Below are 22,217 nucleotides of genomic sequence, written 5' to 3' on the forward strand. Positions count from 1 at the left end.
CTTCTTCATGGGCATGGGTATTCTTATGAAACATAGATACCAGGTGTGGGCAATACTCAGATTGACTAAAGAGAAAGACGTGGTGCGCTATTAAATCTGTCATGTAATGCAACACCACACCTTGCTTACATTCAGTAGGTAGTCGAAATAAAGTAATAAAGTACAACTACACTTGCATTTCCGGTGTAAATATCCACAAACAAGTCCATTTTATCGGAATAGGAATGGTCACATCATCACATGATTACAGGCAGAAAATACGTATAACATAACTATAACAACATTCCTGATGTAGGTATTCTCATGAAACATAGATACCAGGTGTGGGCAATACTCAGATTGACTAAAGAGAAAGACGTGGTGCGCTATTAAATCTGTCATGTAATGCAACACCACACCTTGCTTACTTTCAGTAGGTAGTCGAAATAAAGTAATAAAGTACAACTACACTTGCATTTCCGGTGTAAATATCCACAAATAAGTCCATTTTATCGGAATAGGAATGGTCACATCATCACATGATTACAGGCAGAAAATACGTATAACATAACTATAACAACATTCCTGTAACCTCCAATAATCCTTAGTATAGTGTAGGTTGCAGGACGTAGAGGAATGGTATAACTTAATTTACCTTACTTACTTGGTATACCCTACATTCTAATAAGAGTACCTATACATTCCAAATGACAAATTATGAGCAACAAATGCCCATAACTATATCAAGTAAGTATATTATTGGACCAACAAGTATCTAACTTCCTTTTACTTACAACTCTTTAAAAGTTTTAACTAGATGAGCGGTTATCAAGTAAGTATATTATTGGACCAACAAGTATCTAACTTCCTTTTACTTACAACTCTTTAAAAGTTTTAACTAGATGAGCGGTTCTCAAACCGTGCGTAATTGCGTATCTATTTCACAAAATGGTAAAGCAGAAAGTTAATAGGTACTATAGGTAGGTACCTAGATTTTTACTGTCCAAACAATTTTAATCGTTGATTTTTTTCCCTTCTTTTAAGAAAATTTTTCCTCTATTCTTTTGTTCTCAGAAGATTGGCATAAATAATTTTATTCATTTATTTATTTACACTCCAAGCGACATCGACAAGATTATTTGTGATAATTTTTTTACCAGCCAAATAGACAAAACTGAGGGGTACTCATTTCCGCACACGTTCGGTTTTTCGAAAACTTCTCACAAAAGGTTGAAACCCCCTGAATTCGATAAAGCTAAATAATGACTACTTATCTAGCCAAGTTGTTTGGAGCAAACTTCCCTCTCGGATAAAGCCAATCGCAATAAGTCTCGGAGGTGAATTGTCAACACAACTTGTTACATAGTCACCTTATTTGACCACAGGTTCCGTTGGATCGCAGGTTGCTGAAGGCTTACGTCATACTTTCTCTACTTATATCAGAGATCTATTTGGATCCATTACCACGCCGAGCCAGCGGCGATAGCGCGTTGTACGCACCAGATACCGATAGATCACTGAAGTTAAGAAACGTTTCGCGAAGTTGGTATTTGAATGGGTGACCATCTGGGGCAATCTGCTGGCTTTTCCCGGTCCTACTCAGGTTGGGTGAGGTTTGTTTGAGGAGGCGAATAGTTTGTGGCCGAATGGAGGGTAAAGCCCCTGTCACTAAAAACCTTCAGTTAATATACCTACACATTTGTAGGTACAGTCATACAGTGACTTTAGTATATCAGAGATCTGTTTGGATCTATAACCACGCCGAGCCAGCGGCGATAGCGCGTTGAACGCATCAGATACCGATAGATCACTGAAGTTAAGAAACGTTTCGCGAAGTTGGTATTTGGATGGGTGACCATCTGGGGCAATCTGCTGGCTTTTCCCGGCCCTACTCAGGTTGGGTGAGGTTCATTCGAGGAGGCAAATAGTTTCTGGCCGAATGGAGGGTAAAGCCCCTGTCACTAAAAACCTTCAGTTAATATACCTACACATTTGTAGGTACAGTCATACAGTGACTTTAAACTCCTTAAAAATAAAATCAACCAAGCTGATAAGTGATAAGAATGTTCACTGAACATTAGTTGAAATTAACTTGAAATTAGCTTTGACCATGTTTGTTTAAGGGTCCCCTAAGATAGCCTTATTATTATGGTCATTGACTGAGTATTATAGAGAATAGTAATTAAACTCCAAGTGTTTTATCCTACATAATAAATCTCTGGATAGTGGATAATAAACAGTTTGCAGCAGCAATTATTACTTAGGTATTTTTATTATGATTTTAATGTAAGATCTAGTAAGCTGTGGGATGATAGAAATTATCCTTATCCATTTGCATAGTTATTGAGTCTATTTCCCAAAATGGTAAAGCAGAAATTTAATAGATGTACCTAGATTTTTACTGTCAAAACAATTTTGATCGTTGATTTTTTCCCTTCTTTTAAGAAAATTTTTCCTCTATTCTTTTGTTCTCAGAAGATTGGCATAAATAATTTTATTCATTTATTTATTTACTCTCCAAGCGACATCGGCAAGGCCATGTGTGATATAGCTAAATAATTAAAAAATAAATGCATTTTTTACCAGCCAAATAGACAAAACAGGGGTACTCATTTTCGCACACGTTCGGTTTTTCGAGAACTTCTCACAAAAGGTTGAAACCCCCTGAATTTGATAAAGCTAAATAATGGCTACTTATCTAGCCAAGTTGTTTGGAGCAAACTTCCCTCTCGGATAAAGCTAATCGCTATAAGTCTCGGAGGTGAATTGTCAACACAACTTGTTACATAGTCACCTTATTTGACCACAGGTTCCGTTGGATCGCAGGTTGCTGAAGGCTTACGTCATACTTTCTCTACTTATATCAGAGATCTATTTGGATCCATTACCACGCCGAGCCAGCGGCGATAGCGCGTTGTACGCACCAGATACCGATAGATCACTGAAGTTAAGAAACGTTTCGCGAAGTTGGTATTTGAATGGGTGACCATCTGGGGCAATCTGCTGGCTTTTCCCGGTCCTACTCAGGTTGGGTGAGGTTTGTTTGAGGAGGCGAATAGTTTGTGGCCGAATGGAGGGTAAAGCCCCTGTCACTAAAAACCTTCAGTTAATATACCTACACATTTGTAGGTACAGTCATACAGTGACTTTAAACTCCTTAAAAATAAAATCAACCAAGCTGATAAGTGATAAGAATGTTCACTGAACATTAGTTGAAATTAACTTGAAATTAGCTTTGACCATGTTTGTTTAAGGGTCCCCTAAGATAGCCTTATTATTATGGTCATTGACTGAGTATTATAGAGAATAGTAATTAAACTCCAAGTGTTTTATCCTAGATAATAAATCTCTGGATAGTGGATAATAAACAGTTTGCAGCAGCAATTATTACTTAGGTATTTTTATTATGATTTTAATGTAAGATCTAGTAAGCTGTGGGATGATAGAAATTATCCTTATCCATTTGCATAGTTATTGAGAGTTCAATAAAACGGTATTTTCTAAACACCCATTTTAAGAAGGCAATACCGAAGTATTTCTTTGGACGGTTCACCTTTTCTTTTTGAACAATGTTGCTTAACTTCGCTGATCTGCTGTACCCTTCAAGCTAACAAGGAGAGAGGCAGACTAGGCTGGCGATAACCTCACTCATGTCTCATGGATCTGTGAAATCTTGTGAGCGCCTGGTATCTCACTCGAAGATACGTAACTATGCAATGTGCTCAACACACAAATTCCAAGTTTACTTTTTAGTGATCTTTGGATCTCCTATCAAACTTGATTGTCCCTAAAATAATACGAATTGAAGAAGTGACTAGTTCAGATCAGTACAGACCTGAGCTCAATTTCTTCCACTTCTAAAACAGTCTCTTCTTCTAAAGCTAAATCCTTCATTATGGCAGATAAGATATTACATATTTACATATTAGATACCTATTTTATTTCTATCATTCACTATCTTGTCCTGAGCTCTTCCTATTTTACTGTCTTGGAAGTAATTATCATTTTTTTAATCACCATATTCATAAACTGTCTTCTTTATTTTTTTAAATACTCGAGGTTTTTTGTCTATCGACAAACGACGAGTTGTATAATGACTTCCTTAGTCCTTCCTGTTCATTATCTTCACGTCTATCTTATAGTCATTTATCAGTATCGTGTCATCTGTGCATAAATTTGTCAACGAGTATGTTGTCTTTGTCCACGGTAAGTAATGAAGTGGTTAGCGACGTGGGCGTTGGGGGTTCGAGCCCTTCGGTTCGTTCACAAATTTTAGCGTGGTGTATTAATTGGGGGAACGCCATTTGTGACGAGCTTTCACTTTCATGATTTCATGCCAATATAAGGGCCGCGAAGCTTTCACAATTAAAAAAAGGGGGGCTCTTAGAAAAGTTTGGGAACCGCGGATCTACACAAAGAACGAACGACCTACGCCGTGCTGTTCAGAGAGCAGGACCGAAACTACATTCAAATCAGATCAATTATCACACATGACGTTAATATTGATTCTCGGACCACAGTACCATGACCTTAACATATCCTAGCTATCAATAAAAAAAAATAGCACATAGCACGTACACAGTACGTTATGGTTGATACACCAGGCCACCATTTTGAATCACAAGAACGTCATACGTGGCTTGGGTTTTACAGGGCATGCCCGGTATGGTAACAGTTGCTACCCAGTGAAGGTCTCGAGTTCGAACCCTGAACGAGACCAAAAAAATTGGCCCTCAAAAACACTATTTGTAGGACACCAGCACGCGATTAATATTCAGGAGGTCACCCATCCGGATACTAACCACGCGCAACGTTGCGTTTTCTCACGCTTTCATGCCTTTTCTACCTTTTCTCACGCTTTTTCACCCAACCATAGTTTTTTTTTCTCTCTATTAGGTGCTTTAACTATGTTTTAAGCATGTCGTTCGCGCCGGTACCATTTAAGGTTTGATTTAAAGTTCAATGTTTCTATACGTCTCATTGTTACATCTAGTTGGGTTTTTTGTTTCTGTGAGTTCAATGTGCAGTCAGTCAGTCAGGTGTGACTTGGAATCTGGGGACTAGTCTGTCACTTAATACTCAACTTGTCCTAGGACAGCATTGTCTCATATCATGTGTGCTTTATTGCTGTTACTTTAGTTAACACAGTACGTATACTTCTAATATAATCATCAATTAATTCATCATACTATTCTCATATCATGTTATAAATCAATTAATCATCCTTTGGAAGTTTATCGCCAGATTCGCCAGCCTAGTTAGCAGGGAGGGTAGGGCGTTTACCTTGTAAGCACTAGGCCGCGGGTTCGATTTAATCCTGACCAAAGAAGGTTCGTTCTTGGAACGGCTGGCTTACCCTTGCCTGTCTTCCTCTTTTCTTCACTCAGGCTGGGTGAGGTTAATGTGAGTGAAATCAGGAGTTGGGCTCTACTTGTGAAACCTTGAAGGTTGTGATCAGATCAAAACAGTTAACCCCCTGATTCATGCTTTGTAGAGGCCCTGAATGGATATTCTAACTTTCAAGAAAAATGAGGAATAACCTTGTAGAGGCCCTGAATGGATATTCTAACTTCCAAGAAAAATGTGGAATAACCTGAAACTAGTTTGAGACATACCTACTTATCAGAAGTGACAAAAAAAGTGCATAAGATAGTGTTAACCAGCTCTACCAGCATGAAATGGTTAGCCCAAATAAAACAAACATTGAAAATGAAATCTTATTTTGTTCTGTCATTTTGAGTTAATTAACATAAAACCAAACAAGTAGGTAGGTACTTAATCTAATGGTTTATCTCTATGTCTGCCTAGCATATTATTACATATTAAGTATTCTCAAGAGTTTGTGTGTAGACTCGAGTACATAAGTAAGTAAGCATGAGGAACAGAAGACTTGAGGGATATCAATTATCAATTTTAATTGAAGCTTTAAATTGAGTGTAGGCTGGATTTAAAGTGATCTTTCCATTCCTTCTGATACTTTAACTTTTTGTCATGCATCTGAGCTAGTACAAAATCCAAAGTACTTTTCAATGTGAGGCTGTAGAATAATGAGGAGCTATAATAAGATATTAGACTAATCTGGTTGATATAGTAATAAAATTTAGCCAGGGTAAGTAAGCATGAGGAACAGGAGACTTGAGGGATATCAATTACCAATTTTAATTGGAGCTTTAAATTGAGTGTAGGCTGGATTTAAAGTGATCTTTCCATTCCTTCTGATACTTAACTAATGGGGAAAAAAACAAAGCCTAATAGGTAATATAATTAAAATTGTCACACTGTTGCTTAACTTCGCTGATCTCCTGTACCCTTCAAGCTAACTAGGCAGAGAGGCAGACTAGGCTGGCGATAACCTCACTCGTGGATCTGCGAAATCTTATGAGCGCCTGATATCTCACTCGAAGATACTTAACTATGCAATGTGCTCAACACACAAATTCCAAGTTTACTTTTTAGTGATCTTTGGATCTCTTTCCAAACTCGATTGTCCCTAAAATAATACGAATTCAAGAAGTGACTAGTTCAGATCAGTACAGACCTGTGCCCTAAATCACCAAAGTATGGAAAAGTATTTTAGAAGTGTAATAGCCAATGGAAAAGCAGAATTTTGAATTTGGACGAATCAAGTTATTGAGAGTTCAATAAAACGGTATTTTCTAAACACCCATTTTAAGAAGGCAATACCGAAGTATTTCTTTGGACGGTTCACCTTTTCTTTTTGAACAATGTTGCTTAACTTCGCTGATCTGCTGTACCCTTCAAGCTAACAAGGAGAGAGGCAGACTAGGCTGGCGATAACCTCACTCATGTCTCATGGATCTGTGAAATCTTGTGAGCGCCTGGTATCTCACTCGAAGATACGTAACTATGCAATGTGCTCAACACACAAATTCCAAGTTTACTTTTTAGTGATCTTTGGATCTCCTATCAAACTTGATTGTCCCTAAAATAATACGAATTGAAGAAGTGACTAGTTCAGATCAGTACAGACCTGAGCTCAATTTCTTCCACTTCTAAAACAGTCTCTTCTTCTAAAGCTAAATCCTTCATTATGGCAGATAAGATATTACATATTTACATATTAGATACCTATTTTATTTCTATCATTCACTATCTTGTCCTGAGCTCTTCCTATTTTACTGTCTTGGAAGTAATTATCATTTTTTTAATCACCATATTCATAAACTGTCTTCTTTATTTTTTTAAATACTCGAGGTTTTTTGTCTATCGACAAACGACGAGTTGTATAATGACTTCCTTAGTCCTTCCTGTTCATTATCTTCACGTCTATCTTATAGTCATTTATCAGTATCGTGTCATCTGTGCATAAATTTGTCAACGAGTATGTTGTCTTTGTCCACAGTAAGTAATGAAGTGGTTAGCGACGTGGGGGTTGGGGGTTCGAGCCCTTCAGTTCGGTCACGAATTTTAGCGTGATGTATCTGGAGGAACGTCATTTGTGACGAGCTTTCATGATTTCATGCCTACGTTGGGGGTTCGAGCCCTTCGGTTCGTTCACAAATTTTAGCGTGGTGTATTAATTGGGGGAACGCCATTTGTGACGAGCTTTCACTTTCATGATTTCATGCCAATATAAGGGCCGCGAAGCTTTCACAATTAAAAAAAGGGGGGCTCTTAGAAAAGTTTGGGAACCGCGGATCTACACAAAGAACGAACGACCTACGCCGTGCTGTTCAGAGAGCAGGACCGAAACTACATTCAAATCAGATCAATTATCACACATGACGTTAATATTGATTCTCGGACCACAGTACCATGACCTTAACATATCCTAGCTATCAATAAAAAAAAAATAGCACATAGCACGTACACAGTACGCTATGGTTGATACACCAGGCCACCATTTTGAATCACAAGAACGTCATACGTGGCTTGGGTTTTACTGGGCGTGCACGGTATGGTAACAGTTGCTACCCAGTGAAGGTCTCGAGTTCGAACCCTGAACGAGACCAAAAAAATTGGTCCTCAAAAACACTATTTTTAGGACACCAGCACGCGATTGATATTCAGGAGGTCACCCATTCGGATACTAACCACGCGCAACGTTGCGTTTTCTCACGCTTTCATGCCTTTTCTACCTCTTCTCACGCTTTTTCACCCAACCATAGTTTTTTTTTCTCTCTCTATTAGGTGCTTTAACTATGTATGTTTTAAGCATGTCGTTCGCTCCGGTACCATTAAGGTTTGATGTCTTAAAGTTCAATGTTTCTATACGTCTCATTGTTACATCTAGTTGGGTTTTTTGTTTCTGTGAGTTCAATGTGCAGTCAGTCAGGTGTGAAACCCTGAAGGAGACCAAAAAAATTGGTCCTCAAGAACACTTTTTGCAGGCCGGGATACCAACAAGCGATTGATGTTCAAGAGGTCACCCATCCAGATACTAACCACGCGCAACGTTGCGTTTTCTCACGCTTTTCCGCCCAACCATAGTTTTTTTCTCTCTATTAGGCGCTTTAACTATGTTTCAAGCATGTCGTTCGCGCCGGTACCATTAAGGTATGATCTCTTAAAGTTCAATGTATCTATACGTCTCATTGTTACATCTAGTTGGGTTTTTTGTTTCTGTGAGTTCAATGTGCAGTCAGTCAGGTGTGACTTGGAATCTGGGGACTAGTCTGTCACTTAATACTCAACTTGTCCTAGGACAGCATTGTCTCATATCATGTGTGCTGTATTGCTGTTACTTTAGTTACAACAGTACTTATACTTCTAATATAATCATCAATTAATTCATCATACTATTCTCATATCATGTTATAAATCAATTAATCATCCTTTGGAAGTTTATCGCCAGATTCGCCAGCCTAGTTAGCATGAAGGGTAGGGCGTTTACCTTGTAAGCACTAGGCCGCGGGTTCGATTTAATCCTAACCAAAGAAGGTTCGTTCTTGGAACGGCTGGCTTACCCTTGCCTGTCTTCCTCTTTTCTTCACTCAGGCTGGGTGAGGTTAATGTGAGGAGGTGGGTAGCCTCATAGCCTGTCACCGAACGGAGGGTAAAATACCAATCACTAAAAACCAAAGTAATTAAAGGCACAGTGACGTAAAACCCCAACAGTCAATCAAAAAGTTTTATACATTGAGGTACTTAGGAAACTTTTTGCTGACTCAATAAGCCAAATGTTTAAATATGTAGTAAGTATACCTACTTTGCGCCATACATACTCCAAAGGAAGATTGACATAGGTAAATCAATGTTGCCAAAAATCTCAAAATATTCATTCACGAATAATTTAAGCCCATTGACGTCATTACTTGAGAGAAAAGGGATGGAGAAGAGAGGAGGCATTAGATAGGAGGGTATGGAGGGGTAGGATAAGGGAGGGTAACGCCGACCCCAAATAAGATTGGGAAAAGGTGCAATAAAAGAAGAAGAATGTCAGGTAAGAGATACCCCTTATACTTTGCGCCATACATACTCCAAAGGAAGATTGACATAAATCATTGTTGACAAAAATCCCAAAATATTCATTCAAAATTCAATAGATGAATTTAAGCCCATTAAAATCATTACTTGAGAGAAAAGAGATGGAATGGAGGGGTAGGACAAAAGAGGGTAACGTCGACCCCAAATAAAATTGGACAAAGGTACAATAAAAGAAGAAGAACGTCAAGCCAACTAAGTAAAGTAATGATACAGAGAAATACTAAGTATGGTACTAACAGTACCTTGCCAGCCTAGTTAGCTTGGTTGGTAGTCGCGGGTTCGATTCCCGCCCGGGGCGGATTTCATCCTTAAGGGATAAGGTTTGTTCTCGGAACGGTTGGCTTTATCCTATCCTGTCTTCCTTCTCTCTTCGATTTCGGGACGATAATAAGACCCTAGCAGTTACAGTTCCCTCTATCAGACCTTAAAAAAAAGTATCTACCTACCTTCTAACATTATTCATACAGCTCCACTATGAATGATTGCTCATTATTTTCCTTAGGCTTAAAAAACATACCATGGTGTAATTTATCTAACTGCTACTTTGCGCCATACATACTCCAAAGGAAGATTGACATAAATCATTGTTGACAAAAATCCCAAAATATTCATCCAAAATTCAATAGATGAATTTAAGCCCATTAAAATCATTACTTGAGAGAAAAGAGATGGAATGGAGGGGTAGGAGGGTATGGAGGGGTAGGACAAAAGAGGGTAACGCCGACCCCAAATAAAATTGGGTAAAGGTGCAATAAAAGAAGAAGAACGTCAAGCCAACTAAGTAAAGTAATGATACAGAGAAATACTATGGTACTAACAGTACCTTGCCAGCCTAGTTAGCTTGGTTGGTAGTCGCGGGTTCGATTCCCGCCCGGGGCGGATTTCATCCTTAAGGGATAAGGTTTGTTCTCGGAACGGTTGGCTTTATCCTATCCTGTCTTCCTTCTCTCTTCGATTTCGGGACGATAATAAGACCCTAGCAGTTACAGTTCCCTCTATCATACCTTAAAAAAAGTATCTACCTACCTTCTAAGTAACATTATTCATACAGCTCCACTATGAATGATTGCTCATTATTTTCCTTAGGCTTAAAAAACATACCATGGTGTAATTTATCTAACTACAGTACCTACCAACAGTCATACAGCTCCACTATGAACGATTGCTCATTATTTTCTTTAGGCTTAAAAAACATACCATGGTGTAATTTATCTAACTAGCTGACTAGTTGAATAGGTAGATACTGAAATATTTGAGGCGGCGAGCTCTGAGTCCAAAGCGGAAATGAAATTCAAGACTCGAGACTTGGGTGTACCTGTATAGCTGAAATTCCCAGCAGGATTGTTTCAAGCTCAAGAACCAGTTGGGACATGCTAACCAAATTTGTACATCTGCCCACGTCCCAGAAATTGAGCTATTCACTTCAGTTTAGTATTTATCAGCACATAAACTCTGATTGGAAAGAGGACCATTAAAAATTATTTTTGAATTTTTGACGATATAAAAAATTGGACACGAATTCCTCAATGGATGAAATTCAGCATAAGTGGGATGAAAATATTTAGCATAAAAAAATTTTCTCCATCATCTCTTCAGATAGGAGCATCAGCGATTTTTTTTTTTCCTCCAATGATTTCCTTTTTTAGACGGGTTTGAAAACAGTACTTTCAGCTCAAAATAGCACCCTTACTGATCGATTCTCTTTAATTTTTTTTTTTTTTTTTTTTTTTTTTTTTTTTTTTCTTTTTTTAACAATTTCCCTACTTTGTTTTTTTTTTATACCAACAACATAACAGTCGACAAGCAACTAAGAAGGGAAATTGAAATACATAATTACAAACACCAATCGAACTGATGCGGATCCAACAAACAAGACATTAGTAAACAAAACAAACAGGAGATTTGTAAACAAAAGCATTTTCCCCCGCTTTACTAGAAGAAAAAAAAAACATTGAACAAAAACCTTAGAGGGTAGAAGACAGCACAATAGAAGGGTTGCGAGTTCAATTCTCTTTCTCAGAGAGTTGACTCTGGTCTGTCTACTCTCATTTGACTCTCTCTTTACTCCCTGTCTATTGTTTTTCGCCTTTCCACATTTAGACGCTCTTCACCAGTCTTCACTCATTAGAATACTGACTTAACTATGACGTAGCTTGAAGACTTCAGAGGGGGAGAGGGGCAGAGAGAGGGAGAGGGAGAGAGAGAGGAGGAGGGATGAGGGGGGAGAGAGAGGAGGAGGGATGAGGGGGAGAGAGAAAGAGAACGAGAGAGAGAGAGCAAGGGAAGGGGAGAGAAAAAGAGGGAGAAAGGGGAAAAATAGAAGAAAAAAGGAACGAGAGAAGAGGGAGTGAGAGAAAGAGAGAGAGAGAGAGAGAGAGAGAGAGAGAGAGAGAGAGAGAGGGGGGGAGAGAGAGAAAGGTACCTCACAAATGTCAAGACCTTTGACATAGTCATACTGCATGACTTTGATCTCTCCCCCTCTCTCTCTCTTCTCTCTCTCTCTCTCTCTCCCTTCCCCTCTTCCTCCCCCCCCCTCTCTTCATACCCCTATAATCCGTTCTTTTCCAACTACCCTTCTAACATGAAAGGAAAAGTTAACCAAGTTGCATTGATGCTTGAAAAATAGAAAGTCAGAAAAGCGAAAACTCCTTCAAAGTTTTTCATCATAATGAACTCGAAGGAAAAGTTGTTGCCTTATGCAATCCTTACATAAGTATAGGACCTCATGTTAAAGTGTTCACCTCTGAGTACACTGGGAGAACGTTGGGGTATAGTGCTCGAGTATGCTTAGTCTTCTGGACTAAATCTCCTGGAAATTCCAAGACATGGGACTCAGGTATATGGTAACTCTTACCATGCATCTGCATCTGCAGTTAGACTATGTAATAATCTTCATAGGGATATAAGGGACTCACAAAGTCCAGGGGCATTCAAGACCTCCCTGGTGAAATATCTTAAAGGCTCAAAGTGAAATTAGTGTTTGGACGGAAGAGCACCTCCAAGAGAACCCTACCACAAAAAAAAAAAAACAAAAAAAAAAAAAAAAAAAAAAAAACAAAAAACAACACAACAACAAACCAACCAAACCAACCAAACTATATTATATTTCTTATCATGAAGTACACTATACGAAGCTCATCCTATTTCTCCCTCAGTCTATATCTAAGTATTCGTCGTGGAGTCCACTCCTTGGTAATTCAACAACACCCCCAACGTTAATTCAACCAGACGACCCCTAATAACTATTTTTCATGTAGTTTTACGAGGTGTCTGAGCTCAAGAGGGGAGCGGAACCCGTGTAACTTATACAAATTAACTCAACTTTTTTCGGTTAAAAGTGCGCCCCCCATTTTTTTTTTTTTTTTTTTTTTTTTTTCTTACTTATACCTGTGGAACGGTTGACTTGGGGACTTTCAAGTTGAAGTGTAGATACCAAGAAACATTCACGCTAAATCTTACGAACTTTAAAATTATTTTCCCCAATTTGTCTAATTTGACTGGACTATTACGTCTGTCTACTGTCTATCTGTCTCCCAACCTCTCTCCCATGTCCTTCTTTTTACAATCCCCTCTTTCCCTGTTGACCTCAATCCTTTCCACAGGGTTTTAATTCAATTAACCTTTCAGCCATAGCCCCTTACTTCCGGCTTTCCTGCATTTTTCATTAACTTTTCATTCACAACATTATTTAAAATATTCAGATCACTACACAACTTAGAGTCCCTGTCTACTCATCAAGATTACAGTGTTTCTAAATCATAGAATTAGATAAGGATTTTATGATCCAGTAGTTTGTAAGATTGTAAAGTAAAAGACCCCTAATTAAGTCCTGATGATTTCTTTTTTTTTTAATTTTGAGAATCAAACCTTCTCTATAACAGAACTTACTTAGTAAGATATCACTGGACCAAGTGAACCAAATACCTATCCCCTGTCTACTCATCAAGATTGCAGTATTTCTAAATCATAGAATTAGATAAGGATTTCATGATCCAGTAGTTTGTAAGATTGTCGGACGTAAAGTAAAAGACCCCTAAGTCCTGATGATTTCTTCTTTTTTTTTTTTAATTTTGAGAATCAAACCTTCTCTATAACAGAACTTACTTAGTAAGATATCACTGGACCAAGTGAACCAAATACCTATATTTGTCATACAATCATACATGCATCTTACGTAGAGGTAGTCAAGTTGCTATTTGCAATAAGTACATACCTAATCTGATAAGCATTGTTACATTTGTTACCAATGGCAAATACAACATCTTGATACTTACTTTAGTACTTACTTGAACAATTACTTGAGACACACACTTTCTAACACAAAGAATAATGAGGAATGTAAGTAGTCAACATACTACTTAAGTAGGTACATACCTAATCTGATAAGCATCGTTACATTTGTTACCAATGGCAAATACAACATTTTGATACTTACTTTAGTACTTACATGAACAATTACTTGAGAAACACACACTTTCTAACACAAAGAATAATGAGGAATGTAAGTAGTCAACTAATACCAATGAGTGGGCTGTGCACATTATTGAAATCAGGAGTTGGGCTCTACTTGTGAAACCTTGAAGGTTGTGATCAGATCAAAACAGTTAACCCCCTGATTCATGCTTTGTAGAGGCCCTGAATGGATATTCTAACTTTCAAGAAAAATGAGGAATAACCTGAAACTAGTTTGAGACATACCTACTTATCAGTGAAGTGGCAAAAAAAAAGTGCATAAGATAGTGTTAACCAGCTCTACCAGCATGAAATGGTTAGCCCAAATAAAACAAACATTGAAAATGAAATCTTATTTTGTTCTTGAGTTAATTAACATAAAACCAAACAAGTACTTAGGTAGGTACTTAATCTAATGGTTTATCTCTATGTCTGCCTAGCATATTATTACATATTATTCTCAAGAGTTTGTGAGTAGACTTGAGTACATAACTAAGTAAGCATGAGGAACAGGAGACTTGAGGGATATCAATTACCAATTTTGATTGGAGCTTTAAATTGAGTGTAGGCTGGATTTAAAGTGATCTTTCCATTCCTTCTGATACTTAACTAATGGGAAAAAAACAAAGCCTAGGTATTATAATTAAAATTGTCACAATGCTAGGTAGCATAGGAATTGATCATATGCTTTGTTTGTATTTATAACATGGGTAGATAGTAAGTAAGTAAGTAGGTATACCATATTCAATTTGATAGCCAAATATTTAATAACAAATCCTAAGGTTCAAACATGCTAACTTTTTGTCATGCATCTGAGCTAATACAAAATCCAAAGTACTTTTCAATGTGAGGCTGTAGAATAATGAGGAGCTATACTTAATAAGATATTAGACTAATCTGGTTGATATAATAATAAAATTTAGCCAGGTACTAACATTAGCTTATACATTTTTACATTTTATTATTATTTTTTATTATTATTATTATTATTATTATTATTATATTTGACATATTTTTGAGGCAGATAGATGTAAATAAAACTGAGCTCAGAACAAATTTATAGGTAAATGTCCACAAGATTTTGTAGCTTACTAAACAATTAGATAAACATTAAGAGGAAAAGATATCATAGAGATAAAAGATGACATGAGTGCTACAATTCACTGAACCTCTAGAAATGTTTAGATGCAATTATGTACTGCCTGCAATGTAGAATATTCTCTGGGACCCAATGGGCTATAATGCTATCAACAATATAGCTTTCAAGTTATATCAGCCTATCACAATTTCTTAGAAATGGTAACTCTGACCAACCACTGACCATTGTACTTTATGTTTGATTAGGATTAAGACTGCAGGCACAGCAGTAAACAGACAGGTGTTTTCATTCAATCACGTCTGTAAATACTAGAGGATTGAACACTGACTGGGATCATATTTGGATTGTTGAGAACACAAAGTCTTGTTGGTCAAGACTGTAGTCACCTCTCTTGTATCAAGATATTGAAAGCTTGAAGACTTACCATTATGCTCTGTGAAGATGTTAGTGATGGGATGGCTGAATTCTTTGGTATTCCTAGGTTTATGTCTGGTGCTGGAACGGGCATTGATCCCAGCATTCAGAGTCCTGTCTTTAGTCTGTTGGGCACCCATGCTGCTCAAATCATTCCATACTATCGGAACAAGAGAAAATTTACAACTTTACACTAATTAAATATAAAACACACAATATCAAACACTATCACCTATCAGAAATTTAAACAACTTGTTTTCCCTCACACACTGTAAACCTGTAGGTACTTTTCCTGTTTGCCGGAAAACACTTATTGACTAGTCAAGAAAGTAAAAAGGAAATAAAATACGAAATAACTGATTTATTCTTGTACTTGAGCCCTCATTGATAAAAATGAAAATTAAACACACTACACCGCTCATTCAGCAAAAGTTTTTCGCCATTTTACAACGTTCAATGGTTCAATCCGTCAATCGTTCACTTCACTTGGGTCTTGACTTCCATCGTCAATATTTTAGTTCCTGAATTTTCCGCTGCGGTACTTAAATCACCTATTTCTCAATCCAACCCTGTGATTGTGGTCTTTTATTATATTATAGCTCATACACGTGCTGAACAAAGTGAAGATTTAGCCAGATAGTTGTCTTGGTTTTTTCAATAAATGCAGTTAATTCTTTGTGTTGTTATGTCACAACTTTGATGCTCACTGCAGCATTGTAGGATTTTCCCAATATCTCAATAATCCTAAAATCCAATGTTTATTTACCATGCCGTCGATTTTCCTCTTTTGTTTACAGTTTTCCAGGAGGGGTTGGGGGAAAAAAGAAGAAAAAAATGATAACAGGGAAACTGGAAAGTGCAAGAAAGTTGTGAGTTGTTAAGTAAATGGGTGTTTTATTTAAATTTACTGTTTTTAAATTGAATCCTGTTAACCACTAAATTACCCCAATTTGTTTTATACAGCAACATACATACCTATCTTGCGATTTTTGTGGAAAATCTGCATTGATACTTGTAAAAAGCATACTATAGAGCTTTTTCACCATGTATAACCAAGAAGATCTACAACAGGAGAGATGGAGACAGATCAACACTCTAAAGATATTCAATGACAAGTAAGTTACCTACTCAGGAGTTTCAAGATCTTATGGAATGTCCAAAATGTAATTCTCTGATCTTGCACAGCTATGATTATTTGTTGATTTGTTCTCATTCCATCAGGGGGTCATTTTTTGCAGTTTTACAATTCCCTGAACTAATTTATTTATTTGGCAGTAATCTCCTGATGGAGATGCTCTACTTAATCCCATCATTAACACCCTAATTATTTTCTATTTATTCATTTCAGTGTTTCCCAAGTCACGGACAATGCTGAGTACAAAGTTGATTATTCCCTGAACTAATTTATTTATTTGGCAGTAATCTCCTGATGGAGATGCTCTACATAATCCCATCATTAACACCCTAATTATTTTCTATTTATTCATTTCAGTGTTTCCCAAGTCACGGACAATGCTGAGTACAAAGTTGATTTCTCTTCAGGGCCGAACAAATTTTCTCTCAATGTTATATTAACACCAGACTTTCCAATGGTCAGACCAATTCACTGAACTAATTTATTTATTTGGCAGTAATCTCCTGATGGAGATGCTCTAGGTACATAATCCCATCATTAACACCCTAATTATTTTCTATTATTTATTCATTTCAGTGTTTCCCAAGTCACGGACAATACTGAGTACAAAGTTGATTTCTCTTCAGGGCCGAACAAATTTTCTCTCAATGTTATATTAACACCAGACTTTCCAATGGTCAGACCAATCTTGAAAATATCTCCCTCAATCAATCACCTTTGGGTGAATGCCTCAGGTGATGAAATTATCAATGCCCCTGGACTGTTGAATTTCACAAGACATTCTGATCTTGGGCGGGTAGTGCAGGCAGTGATACGAGAACTCCAACGAAGACCTCCTCTTATCACAAGTCATGTTCCAAATAATGTAAGTATTTTATATTATGGTTGTTATTTCCTTATGTATTATGCCTTTATTAAAATTGGACAAAATAATGCAGATGTGTCAGTTATTCTGTTTCAGTAGTATGGTGTGTCATCTGGCAACCCAGACTCTGGGCAGTTCATTAATAAATTGTTATTGATTGTTCCTCTCTAGCTAATAAAAAATAAAATAAATCACATTATTTTAAATATGGTCAAGATTTATACTGATTTTGTGCTCATAAACCTCTCCCAGTATTTCACTAATGCCCAAAATAAATTTAAGATTTACATTATTTTTGTTTAATTTCAGGTACCTAAATCACATTATTTTAAATATGGTCAAGATTTATACTAATTTTGTGCTCATAAACCTCTCCCAGTATTTCACTAATGCCCAAAATAAATTTAAGATTTACATTATTTTTGTTTAACACATTGTGTACGAAGCATAAAAACGCGAATTAGCGCTAGGTACGGAGGCCTAATTTGGGTAATTTCCGATGTGATCCATTTATGGATCACACCGGACATAGAGCACAACTACATTTTATTTTGCTGACACCAGAAGAAACTAAAACTAAGCATGATATACTGCATCAAACCACGTAGAGTATAGGTCTCCAATATAATCCATGTTTGTATCACAGGCCTTAGATTGAAGGAAGTCTCGTGATACAAAAGTGGATCACACCGTACCACCAGCATAGTGACTGTGATACAAAAATGGATCACATCGTACACAATGTGTTAATTTCAGGTACCATCTTACAACAACTATGTTCCTACATCTTTAACCTATCAGAATCACCCTCCATACCCCCACCAGTCATATGTACTATGTTCCTACATCTTTAACCTATCAGAATCACCCTCCATACCCCCACCAGTCATATGTACCTCAATCCTTATGTTCCTACATCTTTAACCTATCAGAATCACCCTCCATACCCCCACCAGTCATATGTACCTCAATCCAGGACAGACTCTAGTCTTCCAGATCTTAGTGGATTATCTTTATCAGAACTCAAGTTACTAGATGAAAATGAAGAATATCTAGATGCTTATGTCAAGTCATTACCCAACATTCAACAACTGGAAAATGTTATTGATTCTTTGATCTCAACCAATGAATCTCTAGCTAGTAAGTAGTGTCAATTCTGTTAGGTATCATAATCAGATTATAAATGGGAGGGGGAAAAAATGGGATACCATTTTGAACTCAAGCCTAAATTAATAATTAATCCCTAAAGAGGATTTAGCTAAAAACTGCTAGAACAGAGCTCTAATATTACATGTGATTTGAATTTTTTTCCCCACAGATGAAAATTTAGAAAAGGAAAATAAGTTGAAAGAGTTAACTCAAGAAACCAAGGAAAAAGTTGAACTGTTAACATTTTTTTTCCCCACAGATGAAAATTTAGAAAAGGAAAATAAGTTGAAAGAGTTAACTCAAGAAACCAAGGAAAAAGTTGAACTGTTAACGGGATTTAGCTAAAAACTGCTAGAACAGAGCTCTAATATTACATGTGATTTGATTTTTTTTCCCACAGATGAAAATTTAGAAAAGGAAAATAAGTTGAAAGAGTTAACTCAAGAAACCAAGGAAAAAGTTGAACTGTTAACAGAACTGCAATGTACACACGAAATGAAAAATCATCAGTATGATCAACTTGTGGAGAGATATTCACCTCACAATATCAGGGTAAGATAGTTACATTCCATACCTTGGGATTCTAAAAAGACAATCCAAAAAGCCAGCAGCATGTGATGTCCTTAACAGATCTGACTAGGACTTTTTTTTTTAGGATATTAATACAAAAAACTTAAAAACAATGCTCAACCATTATAAATTAATAGTTGCTGTGATATGAAAAATTTGTGAAATGTCAAGCGTAAAGTTGCTTTTAGGAATGCAGCCCTGGTATCAACCATACACAATGTTGCCTCAGTTATGTATCTGAGACATACTGGGGCCAGATTCCAGCTTGGAGAAAAAATGTTATTTTTCCTTCCTTTCTTTCAGGAACGACTGCTAAAAACAGTGAACATTCATGAAGAGGAGAGTGAGAGAATAGCAGATAATTTCCTGGATAATAAAATAGACCTAGACACATTCCTGGGAACGTACATAGATAAAAGAGTGGTAAGATCCTTTACAAAATCAGTTAACCCATTTCTTTGTCATCGTCCCCCTTGACAAAATCCTGGATACAGCCCTGCTTTATATGGGTTCCTCTTGATGTTAATTTACTGTTCTTTAGATGTACCTTAAACTAAACACCTCTGATTTATTTTCTCCCCAGGTTACTCACAGACTTCGAGCCAAAGAAGAACGTTTGAGCTTTCAATTAGAAGCTTTGGAAAAAGCTAGCTATTAGACATTCCAATGATGATGCCTCCAAGTCATACAAAGTGTAAGGTCAGTATGAAAATTCATGAAGAACAGGACTCTAGTCCATTTCTGAAAGGAACTTTACATCTTGCGCTCATGAAAGCCTTGATCTCTGGGTTTTGTTCCCTGTGGGAATGTAAACGAACAGGAGCGGGTGATTTTAGTGGATAATCGAAAGCCATGTTCACTATCAAAAATTTCAAACGATCATCACCGACTTATAACATACCAACAGAAGAAATCCACCTCATCTCCGCTGCTCATGAAAGCCTTGATCTCTGGGTTTTGTTCCCTGTGGGAATGTAAACGAACAGGAGCGGGTGATTTTATTGGACAATCGAAAGCCATGTTCACTATCAAAAATTTCAAACGATCATCACCGACTTATAACATACCAACAGAAGAAATCCACCTCATCTCCGCCCAAATGTACGTAGCTTTCGGGAAAGCGTTGTCCTAGTTCGGTAAATAAGTCGCGGACAAAGTCCAAGGTGACGTTCTTGGTTGGATCCAGAGGACCGACGAATGTTTTGCCTTCAACCCGATGCGGACAATGACAGTGAATTTGTGGCATTCCCGGCTCCATACTGTCCGTGTGACCTGTCAACATTAGAACAAAGCATTTCAAAATTTTGTTGCTGAGGACCTCCCAAAAGAAGCAATCATTGATCAGATGGAACAATGCATTTCAAAATTTCGTTGCTGAGGAGGTAAAAGAAACGATTTTATTGATCATGATCAGACAACTTGTCGCGATGACAAAGTTGTTTAGTGTGATGCTGTGATGTCTGATGTGACCACCAACATGTAGTCAAGGAATGGTTAGTCCAGCGATGCCGATCTACCATACTGTAGACTCTGTAGACGCTGCTTTACATTACCAGTATAAGTTTCGGTGCCAGATGCTCAACAACCAACAAGCAAGATGATCTACCATACTGTAGACTCTGTAGACGCTGCTTTACATTACCAGTATAAGTTTCGGTGCCAGATGCTCAACAACCAACAAGCAAGAGGAACATGGACATACCCGGGGTGTCGATCTCGGGAATGACCCGAATTCCTCTCAACCTGGCATACTCAATGACACTCTTGATCATCTTTTCCGTGTAAATCGCATCCGGGCCGAACGCCCCTTTGAGACTCAGCGAGGGGAATTTTTTGCTCTCGTAGGGGAAAGACTGATCGTCAACAAGGTGCCAATGGAGGACGTTCAGTTTGTTGTAGGACATGATGTCGAGTTGCTTCTTGATTGCTTTGATGGGGAGATAGTGCCGGGAGCCGTCCACTAAAAGACCCCGGTGAGGGAATTGAGGGAAATCTTCGATCGTTTGAACGCGAATAATCTGAAACAAAAATGGAACAAGAGTAGAGTTACAAAGTGTCATTTTTCTAGCTCCTAGTCCAACTTTCTTGATCATCTTTTCCGTGTAAATCGCATCCGGGCCGAACGCTCCTTTGAGACTCAGCGAGGGGAATTTTTTGCTCTCGTAAGGGAAAGACTGATCGTCAACAAGGTGCCAATGCAGGACATTCAGTTTGTTGTAGGACATGATGTCGAGTTGCTTCTTGATAGCTTTGATGGGGAGATAGTGCCGGGAGCCGTCCACTAAAAGACCCCGGTGAGGGAATTGAGGGAAATCTTCGATAGTTTGAACGCGAATAATCTGAAACAAAAATGGAACAAGAGTAGAGTTACAAAGTGTCATTTTTCTAGCTCCCAGTCCAACTAGAAGTACATAGGTTTAGTGAGGCCGAATTTTTGTGTAGGTTCATATGTAGGTACAGACTTAGTATAAGAATCCTGACATAGTCCAACTAGAAGTACATAGGTTTAGTGAGGCCGAATTTTTGTGTAGGTTCATATGTAGGTACAGACTTAGTATAAGAATCCTGACATCCTGTAACCTTTATCTTTATCCCCCTTCACTTACCAATTGGTCGCCGTTTGGGGCAGGTATTGGCAACTGCGAAAATGTTTCCAGTCCTCTCAATATGCCCCAAATACTTTGACTTGTCAGCAGGCAACTAGAGTTCTTGATTTCCAAAGTATCTGAAATTACACAAGGGAGGACGCTTCAGGAGTATTGACAACTTGGTACCATGAAGGAAATTTGTTTTTGTTAGATCGGCAAATTCGCATCGGGCTACGATCTAACGTCTCTGTATAACTGCTAAGGGTGTTGATATCTTTCTACATTAAAGTTAGGATTATAAAGTTGTGTCCACACATAGTCGACCGACCATCGATCGAAGTCGACTGACACGTCCACACTGCCTCGACAACAGATATCTACCTCGTCCATCGACATGGACACATGACTCCTCGACTATGTTTGGACACCTCCTTAGAAAGTACGTGGAATTTCACCTACATTTTTCATCCATATCAATATGCGGATATTTTTCACACTCGTTGAGCAGTCTGATTTTCA

General features: G+C 37.7%; 2 protein-coding genes and 1 long non-coding RNA gene across 5 annotated transcripts; 1 reads left to right on the forward strand and 2 right to left on the reverse strand.

Moving 5' to 3' along the window:
• Positions 1–16,214: 16,214 nt before the first annotated feature.
• LOC103506332 (vacuolar protein sorting-associated protein 37A) lies at positions 16,215–19,868 on the forward strand. 3 transcript variants are annotated; one of them, XM_026821404.1, is made up of 8 exons: positions 16,215–16,506; positions 16,884–16,983; positions 17,203–17,391; positions 18,148–18,176; positions 18,308–18,531; positions 18,941–19,092; positions 19,414–19,533; positions 19,694–19,868. In XM_026821404.1, the coding sequence occupies exons 1-8, from the start codon at positions 16,436–16,438 to the stop codon at positions 19,766–19,768; spliced, it is 960 nt and encodes a 319-aa protein (XP_026677205.1). In that variant the 5' UTR covers positions 16,215–16,435; the 3' UTR covers positions 19,769–19,868. The 3 variants fall into 3 exon arrangements, with proteins under 3 accessions (XP_026677205.1, XP_026677206.1, XP_008468938.2); XM_026821405.1 differs by having other exon boundaries at positions 18,148–18,164; positions 18,296–18,531; XM_008470716.2 differs by lacking the exon at positions 16,884–16,983 and having other exon boundaries at positions 17,103–17,391.
• Positions 17,982–18,440, reverse strand: LOC113466211. Its single transcript, XR_003390680.1, has 2 exons — positions 18,317–18,440; positions 17,982–18,185 (listed from the first exon to the last, which is right to left on the reverse strand). It is a non-coding gene; the product is annotated as an uncharacterized LOC113466211 (long non-coding RNA).
• LOC103506338 (beta-hexosaminidase subunit alpha-like) lies at positions 19,824–22,217 on the reverse strand. Its single transcript, XM_026821413.1, has 5 exons — positions 22,158–22,217; positions 21,717–21,835; positions 20,813–21,128; positions 20,178–20,382; positions 19,824–19,908 (listed from the first exon to the last, which is right to left on the reverse strand). The coding sequence occupies exons 1-5, from the start codon at positions 22,168–22,170 to the stop codon at positions 19,824–19,826; spliced, it is 738 nt and encodes a 245-aa protein (XP_026677214.1). The 5' UTR covers positions 22,171–22,217.

The sequence above is a fragment of the Diaphorina citri genome, unplaced genomic scaffold (assembly GCF_000475195.1).
Source record: "Diaphorina citri unplaced genomic scaffold, Diaci psyllid genome assembly version 1.1 scaffold228, whole genome shotgun sequence".
In the NCBI taxonomy this organism is placed as follows: Eukaryota; Metazoa; Arthropoda; class Insecta; order Hemiptera; family Psyllidae; genus Diaphorina; species Diaphorina citri.